This window comes from Cannabis sativa, chromosome 3, assembly GCF_029168945.1.
Source record: "Cannabis sativa cultivar Pink pepper isolate KNU-18-1 chromosome 3, ASM2916894v1, whole genome shotgun sequence".
Taxonomy (NCBI): Eukaryota; Viridiplantae; Streptophyta; class Magnoliopsida; order Rosales; family Cannabaceae; genus Cannabis; species Cannabis sativa.
The window spans coordinates 19833548-19842899 of NC_083603.1; the positions used below are offsets into that span (position 1 = coordinate 19833548).

General features: G+C 39.2%; 1 protein-coding gene across 1 annotated transcript; it reads right to left on the reverse strand.

The window, feature by feature from the left end:
- Nucleotides 1-6104: 6104 nt before the first annotated feature.
- On the reverse strand, nucleotides 6105-7489 carry LOC133035964 (uncharacterized). Its single transcript, XM_061112419.1, has 2 exons — nucleotides 7072-7489; nucleotides 6105-6139 (listed from the first exon to the last, which is right to left on the reverse strand). The coding sequence occupies exons 1-2, from the start codon at nucleotides 7487-7489 to the stop codon at nucleotides 6105-6107; spliced, it is 453 nt and encodes a 150-aa protein (XP_060968402.1).
- Nucleotides 7490-9352: the final 1863 nt, after the last annotated feature.

Here is a 9352-nt window from a genome sequence, read left to right on the forward strand (position 1 = left end):
TTACGTGGTTCAAGTATTAATAAACCTTAGTCCACAAGTTGGTCTATTAGCCTCAAAGGGCGTATATGCTATTTTTACAATGTTTTGCAGAAAATCCTAACTCTGTATTCTTTGTTTCTCTTAAAGAAGAGGAAAGCTTAGAATAATATGAGCAGAGCTTTGGCTCTAAGTTGTGATCCCCTCTACATATTGAAATAGAAGGGTATTTTTAGGTTGTCGGGGGGGTATGGACATGCCCATGACCCGCCTAGGATTTCTTCCAAAGAGCCCACTAATGGGGTAAAATACATGCAAAAAAAGCTGACTATTGGGCCCCTTGGAAGGGTTTGTGCTCGTGCATTGCAGCAGCTAGAAAAAAAGGGACCATTATACGTAATGGACGCGTGTCACTAAAAGGTTTGACCTTGAAAAGTAGATGCTTGGAATAACCGTCTGGTAAAAATGTGTATGAGGTGCGCGCACTACCATGTCAAGACACAAGGGACAAGATCTAATTTTGTGTCAAAAAAAGCATAATCGTCACTGGGCGATCCAAGTTTTCATCCAAGGTAGACATTCGCGATTCTTTGGGGCAGTCAACGTCTGCGATAGGCCTTTCAAGTACCCGTCTAGGTATCATGTGGGCAGACTTTGAACTTGGGCCACTCCGAGTCCAGAGTGGTAATAAGTCTTCTATGTCAAGGAAGCTGAAGTAAGGCAATGTAGACCTCATCATACCTCTCAATCTTGACCTGTTACCGGATCAGTGAGGCTTCTCTGTGACTGAGTTTGTTAAAGGATTTTAATTAGCAAGATTATGAGACTATCTCTCCTTTCTATGTGTCGTGTCACTTGTCCAGAAACACGGATAACATTTACCCCCAAGCTTCTGCGACTGTTCGAGTTATGGGAGCTTGCAGTCTTCTTCCAGCTCACGGAGATAAGTTTACAACATGTGGTGATTGCTGGGATCACGGATGTATTCCTTGAGCTATCATCAATTATAGGACCAAGAACTGATAGTGCCACAACGTGGCATACATGTTGCGCTTTTAATGCGTCCTTTGATAACACATGCGTGTAGGAGGTGCGTCCTTCAAAAAATGTTATAATGATGGCATGTCGATTGAAATGACCCTTATTTAATGTGTGCGGTACTGAAGGCGAGCAATGATGAAAAATGAATGCCTTGAGCAAGTTTTAAATGCCATCTTTTAAACTTCCCATCCCTCGGATCAAATCGTGCTTTTTGGAGAGAGGATCTGTACCATTCATTTTAAATTGCGAGGATTTGGCCAAAGTATAAATAGACTCATCAAACCCACTTTTCCTTTTTTCACTACTTCAGACTCTTCAAAATCCCATTTTTGAATTTCAAACCAAAACTTCTTACTCCAGAAAAACTTTTACCTTGCAATGATTTCTAATGGTGAATGCAATAAGTTTTTGATATCCTGATTCAGGATTTCTTAAACCTTCATTCAACCCGATTTTTAGACACAAAGCCGTTAAACCCTGAACTACTCCAGCCCCAGCCTGATGAGGACTTCGACACTTAAGCCAGCTTCGATCACGTAATTGACTGTGTACACAACTCCTAGGCATATTTTCACAATAACCTTCCATTTTCCACTTATATACCAATTAAGTATCCCGATGCTTGTTAAAACTTGCTATTTTGTATCTAGGATAGAAATGCTTAGATCAAGCTAGGTCTAGGATATTTGACATGTGTGAATGGTAAAATGATGCCCATAGAGTTACATATCTAGGATAGGATTATGTTGAAATTTTTTCGCCAGGGGAGTGTTGGTATTGTCTAGATGGTTAAGGTATGACCGTCTGAACTTTATGGACTTTTTCATGTACTTAGGGTTCTGAAGTTAGGCTTTGAACCAGGCTAAATGAACTTTCGAGTGGCTGTTGAATTCATCCATCTTTTATATGCTATCTGGAGTTGTTCGGACTCCAAATGGACTTAATTCCAAAAAATTTCCTTAAATCTTATTTTGGTAATTTTTCCTTGGGTTCCTGATCTGTCACTTTGAGTCGACTGGCAAAGACAGGCTTTTGGGAGTGCTGGGTCCAGTGGGGACCTCTCAAAGAAATTTTGGGAAAGGCCTTCCCCAATGCCTGTACTGTCATTTGGATGTTGGGTGTCTAATTGCTTGGTTTTTCTTTTCTCTTTGTTTTTTCAGTGATAAATTTGAATGAGGAATTCCATCTCGAAGCAGTAGACATTGAAGAAAATCCAGCAATCGCTCTTGCGAAGGAGGTGACTATTGAAGAAGTTCTAGCAGAGGCTCTGTTATGAAAATTTTGTTTATTACGCAAGTGTACGCAATCAAGTAGTATCTCAAGCAAGTGAGGTCGAACCACAGGGAATTGGATTAAGTACTACTAAAGTATACTTATGATTCTATTTGGTAAAATAATAAGTTTGCAATTTGAAAGTAAATAACTCAGAAATTAAAGAGAAAATAAACGAAGATTAATCAAGATGAGAGATTAGGGAGGTGAATTCTGTTGTTAAGCTACCAATGTTAATACCTAATTGCTATCCTTATCTCAATGTGAATGACAGATTATAAATTAGCCTAACTCTTTTCAGATCTTTTAGGTTCTAAATAATGTATTCTCTAATTAACTTCTTAATTAAATCAACACAAAATCAGCATTACGCAATAATCTATTAGTCACTGAGGCTATGTAAATACTTTCGTTTCACATCAAAACCTAGACTATCTAAATTTTAGCATTCTCAATTCTCACTTTTCAGATTTCGAATTGAGATCATTAAACATGTAAAAGGTGATCAAGCTTGCACATGGGATTAAACACAAATAAAGATAGTATTCACACATAAGATGAAGGAATGGCAATTATTTATTAACTAGGCATAAACTTAAACAACAATCATCATCCTCCCTTATTGGGAAATTTAGTTCATAATAACTCTAAAATCATCCATGATTAATTCAGAAACAAAAACAAACATAAAGAAGAATTTAAAGGGTAAAAGAAAGAAACTAGAAGGTGATATCGCTCTGGGTCTTCAAGATAGCTTCCTCTCCACTTGCATCCACTATTAGGTCTATTTCTGCTCTCACCTGACCTTCAGTGTCGTATTCCTTATATAGGGATGAGTAGTGTGTCTCCAATTGAGAGAAAAATCAAAATTAGGTCAAAACCACGACGTCCGTACCAAGTCGCGACTAGCCCTTAAGCTGGTCGCGACTACAGGCAAACCTCGAAAATCAGAGGTTCTGCCGAATCTCGAAGTCGCGACCAGAGTCGCGACCTGGAAAAAGGGTCGCGACCTGGCTCTCATGAAGTCACGACTACTGTAGCTTCTGGAGCTGAATTTTCCAATTTTTTTCCAGTTTATCCTAGTTTTTCGCCATTTGACTGAATTTGAACTTTAACACTCCGGGAACCTGAAATAATGAAAATCAAGCGTAAAACTGCTCCAAAAGACACCGATAGACGAGATAATGCTAACTTTAAAGACCCGAAACATAGGCTAATTATAACCTAACAAAATCCCCCAAACTAGATTCTTACTCGCCCCCGAGTAAGATAAAAAAAACTAACTACGCTATCAGATAATTACTATGCTGCTGACTCATGCTCTGTTTTCTTCCTTGCATAAACTAGAATTTTGATCCTACTAACTCAAACAATTAACTCGGATGCTCCATTAATAACACTATGTACAACTGCAACAATTTATTCAAATGTGAAACATTATTATAAAAGTTTTACTCTTTCCAACAGTTCCACAATCCGATAACTCATAAGCTTGCATGCTTACCTTTCTCCACTAATGTTGACAGTGTTCTTCGGAATCATTAGGTCTTTTAAAGGCTTAAGTATAATGGCTCAGATATTCAGGGATAGGCAAAAGACAATTTTTGGCTCAAAATATCATAAGCACACAAATAGAACCCACAAGCTTCTTACTTTTTTCTAGAATCCCATAATGCTCCCCAAATTTACCAAGATTGATAGAAGATATCTCAATTATTTTTCCAACATCACTGAATCTTTTTTTTTTCAAACATATTTTTACCTTTTATTGTTCTCTTTTTTTTTTCATATTTCATTTTTCAGTGACATTACAATTTTTCCTCTTCTCAATCTTACAAGTTTTTCTCCCTCTCACTAATTCCTCTCACTAAATGTTTCTTCTCCCCCAAACTAATTATGTAGCTTATGATATCATGGATAACATGGTGAAGAAAAAATTAATAGTGTGGTTGCACAATTTCTCAAATCAACGGGTGAAAAACGAAATAGGTTTAGGCTCAAAAGGTTCACTAGGGATACACATTATTATGGCAGGCTTGAAAGGCTCAAACTATCCAACAAATGCCTAAGTCATATTCCAATTGAACACTATCAAGGATTTCACCTCAAAAGAATAAACATGCAAGTTCTAAGCTATCCTGTCAATCTTACCACAAACCATAGTAAAATAGTTATAACAATTTTCACAAATTGAGTAATTGCAATTGTACACAAGTTTCTAAGCATCCAAACTAATCCAAAGAGTTAATAGAATCAAGCACATAGTGATTTTACAATTTCAGATCACCTTATACTAATCAGCAGTATACAACTATCGTCAAGCTTCTTGCCATTCCTTAACTAAAGCAAAGAAACTAAAACAGAAAATTAAAATGCAGAAATTAAAGTGCAGAATTTAAAATTTTTAAGTCTCTCCCCCCAAACTAAATATGACATTGTCCCCAATGTATACAGTAATATGCAGAGAAAAGAGACTTACCTGAGACCCTCTCATAAAGGGTTGGGTGGTGGCGGCTGGTCATAGGGATAGAACCGAGGAGGTTGTGCCAAATAGTTCGAATCATCAATCCCAATGTTCATTCTGTTGATAAGAGAGTTAAGTTGCTGAACTTGCCCCTCATCATAGATACTCCTCTGCACCATGTATTGTTGCATGTGGTTGTTCTGCTGAATTATATAACTCAGCTGTGCATGAGTGTATTGTGTTGTAGGATCGATAAGCCCAGGAAATTGTAGGGGCTGCTCCTCTTCTTCTTCAACACTAGGCTCGCGTTGCCGCCTACGCCCTTGCGGTGCATCAGGTGGTGGTTGGCCAAAGGGATGTGGCTCTTTCAGACTGTTGACAAAGGCGATGTCCATTTTGTGAAGTGGCAACACCGTGTTGTCATACTCTAATTGGGGAACTTCATATGCCCCGCAGAGTTTTGTGATAACTCCCGCCAAACCAAAACCACCTCCCGTGGCTCCTTGCATGATCTGCTCAATGCTTTGCCTTATGACTTGTCCAATGTTAATGTTGTACCCCTTCATTATGGCGTACACATATTTTAGGCGATCCATTTGGATATCAGAAAAGTGCTTATTTGGCACTAACTGAGCACTCACAAAGTACAGCTATGTTTTTGCCACCGGGTTCAGCTCACACCGGTATAGGATATTTGGCGACCCCTCTGTGCCATCATTGTCATGGAACCTCAACCCAAGAAATCCCACTGTCTCCGCCACATCCACCATATCAAACTGCTCTTCCTCCTCAATAATCCGGAGGCGTTGTTCTTCCCTAGTGTAATCTTGGACAGAGAACATCACATTAAATGCATCAACAGTAGCGGGAACTTTTTTTCCACGCACTTTCACTTCCCCATTCCGGCGGTCGGGCCAATTTGCAAGAAATTCACAAGCCATAGTAACATTAGCCCGACCCCGAGCATCCACAAAACTCCCCCACTTCATTCTTTCTATTTGAGCTCTGATTGTTTCAAATTGAGGTTGACGCCTCAAAGGATTCTCGGGGAATTCAATACCCCGGTCATCAATATAAGCCCTATTCTTTAGCCTCATGAAGCGATTTTGGGCCTCAATGTCTCCAAAGCGGGTCCATTCAAAACCCGTTGGTGGTGGATTTGAAGACAAACCCTCCTCTACATTCCTAGTCCTCTTAGGTGCCATATATATTTTTTTTCTTTTTTCTCTTTTTTTTTTCTGAAACTTTTTTTTTTTTCTAAAAAATTGGGCAGCACCTCCCCTTAATTTTCTATATCCCCAAAAATTGAAAATTCACCAATAAATCACACAATTACATTCACAATCCCAAATCACACTATAAACCTAACAATCCTTACATCAATCACTAATTTGAACCAAAATCACACACAATGCTTAATATTTCATGCAACTTTTCAAATTCAATAGAAAAGAATACTTACAAACCGGAAGACGTATTACTCCACCTCTATTGTTGATTATCTTTGAATGTTTGAAGTTGAAGATGAAGAACCAATATATTTTTTGAATTTGGGTTGAAATTGATGAGTATTTGGATTATTTTTTTGATGGAAAGTGTATATTGATGAAAGAAATTGGGTTTTAGGATGGATTGGGATTAAGAAATTGGATTTGAGATGAAAGAATTGGAAGTTTGGTGAAGAAATTTTTGAATTTTTGAGAGGAAAAGGGGTAGAGTCGGCTGAGAGGGTTTTTAAATTTTGAATTTTTGATGTAGGGTTGAATGAGGGGGAAAAATTGGATTTTATAGAAAATTTCGAGAACAAGTCGCGACCTGGCTTAGGGCAAGTCGCGACTAGCTTACGATCGATTTTTAGCCTTCTCTGGAAAATAGGGAAGTCGCGACTGGGGTCGCGACTTGGAAAATAGGTCGCGACCTGGCCACAGGCAAGTCGCGACTACTGGAACAACCAAAATTCGTGAGTTTCTGTAAAAGTCTAAGTCGCGACCAGGGTCGCGACTTGAAAAATAGGTCGCGACCCAGGAACTGCCAGGTCGCGACTTCTGGACTCCTAGTCGAAAATTTGTTTGTTTGTTTTTTTTCACGCTTTTCACGATTCAACTAAAAAGAAATAATGTCTGGTACTAATCTAAAAATTGAAAATACTAAAAATACTAAAGCATACTAAAAACATAATCAAAAAGTCTGAAAAATTAAAAAAAAACACTTAGGTTGCCTCCCAAGAGCGCTGTCTTTATCGTCATATAGCCGGACGCTGAGCCTTGTGCTTCAAAGTGGCGCCAGAATCATGGCGGACTTGGCTTGGTCAAATTGACCTCCCAAGTAAAGCTTTAAACGCTGTCCATTAACTTTGAAAGTTGCTGGACCAACACCTTTTAACTCCACCGCTCCATAAGGAAACACCTTGACCACTATGAATGGTCCTGACCACCTTGACTTCAGCTTTCCAGGAAACAGTTTCAACCTTGAATTAAAGAGTAACACTTGCTGTCCTGGTTGAAACTCCTTCCGTACTAGACCTTGATCGTGCCACTTCTTAGTTCTCTCCTTGTATATTTTTGCGTTTTCATAGGCTTCGTTTCGAAACTCCTCTAACTCATTCAGCTGTAACAATCTTTTCTCCCCTGCAGCTTTTAGTTCCATGTTAAGAGTCTTCATGGCCCAAAAAGCTTTATGCTCTAACTCCACAGGTAGATGACAAGCCTTTCCAAACACCAACCGATATGGGGACATGCCAATCGGTGTTTTGAAAGCAGTTCTATACGCCCACAATGCATCATCTAATTTTCTTAACCAATATTTCCTTGATCTTTGCACTGTTTTCTCTCTCCCGATTAGAAAATTTGGCTTGGCCATTACTTTGGGGATGGTATGGTAAAGCAGTTCGATGTCGGACGCCATGTTTTGAAAGAAGTGCTTCAAACTGCTTGTTGCAGAAGTGACTCCCTTCATCGCTTACTATTGCGCGAGGAGTACCAAACCGAGGAAAGATGTTCTTTTGTAGAAAGCGGAGAACTGTCTTACCATCATTCTGAGGTGTAGCTGCGGCTTCGACCCATTTAGACACATAATCGACAGCCAAAAGAATGTACTGATTGCTAAAGGATGAAGGAAAAGGACCCATGAAGTCTATTCCCCACACATCAAACAATTCAACTTCTAAAATTCCTTTTAAAGGCATCTCGTTTCTTCTTGAGATATTACCTGTTCGTTGACAACGATCACATGCCTTCACAAATGTAGTAGCATCCTTGAATAGCGTTGGCCAAAAGAATCCACTTTGCAACACTTTCGCAGCTGTTCTGTTTCCACTAAAATATCCTCCACATGGTAAAGCATGACAATGATTTAGGATAGAATACATCTCCTAATTATCTGATCAGCGCAGTGCTTGTAGAGGATTGGCTCTTCCCAATAATAATGTTTCACCTCAGAAAAGAACTTCTTCAATTGTTGACGCGAAAGCTCGGGAGGGGTTATTTTTGCAGCCAAGAAATTAACATAGTCACCGTACCACGGTACCGTCAGGTTTTCCCTCACACTAAAGAGTTGTTCATCAGGAAATTGCTCGTTTATTTGTACCTCCTTTGTATTCTGACTCTCTTCCAGCTCTAATCTTGACAAGTGGTCTGCTACCAGGTTTTCGGTGCCCTTCTTATCTTTTATCTCTAAGTCAAACTCTTGAAGTAGAAGTACCCACCGAATCAGTCTCGGTTTTGCATCCTTCTTGGTCATAAGGTACTTGATCGCTGAATGATCTGTGTAGACAATTACCTTATTTCCAATCAGGTAGGGTCGAAATTTGTCACTAGCAAACACTATTGCCATCATTTCTTTCTCTGTAGTGGCATAATTTAATTGAGCATCATTCAGAGTTCTACTAGCATAGTAAATTGTGTGGAATACTCTGTCAACTCTTTGACCCAAGACCGCTCCAATGGCATAGTCACTCGCGTCGCACATCAACTCAAACGGCAACTCCCAATTTGGTGAAGTTACATTCGGTGCTGAAATCAATCTCTCCTTTAGAACCTTGAAAGCTTTTAAACACTATTCTCCAAACTCAAATGGAACACCATTGACAAGTAAGCTAGACAAAGGTTTTGAGATTTTGGAGAAGTCCTTGATAAATCTGCGGTAGAAGCCAGCATGTCCTAGGAAACTCCTCACTCCTTTTACAGAAACTAGAGGTGGCAAATTCTCTATTGTTGAAACTTTAGCCTTATCCACCTCAATTCCTGCCTTTGAAATTTTGTGCCCAAGAACAATTCCTTCTGTTACCATAAAGTGGCACTTCTCCCAGTTTAGTACCAAGTTAGACTTCTCGCACCTAGTTAGCACTTTTTCCAAATTTTCCAAACAATGATCGAAGGAAGAACCAAAAACCGAGAATTCATCCATAAAGATTTCAATACAAGATTCAATCAAGTCAAAAAAAATAGCCATCATACACCTTTGAAAAGTAGCAAGGGCGTTGCACAAGCCGAATGGCATTCTTCTGAAAGCAAAGGTACCGTAGGGACATGTGAAAGTAGTCTTCTCCTGATCTTCAGGTGCTATAGCTATCTGGTGGTATCCAGAATATCCATCAAGAAA

What these genes read in the sequence shown, in the direction of transcription:
- LOC133035964 (XM_061112419.1), bottom strand. Translation starts at nt 7,489, where the DNA reads ATGTCCCCATATCGGTTGGTGTTTGGAAAGGCTTGTCATCTACCTGTG. An exon ending in TTTAAAGCTTTACTTGGGAG is followed by an intron (nt 6,140 to 7,071) that starts GTCAATTTGACC and finishes GGTTCAAATTAG; the next exon opens with TGATTGATGTAAGGATTGTT.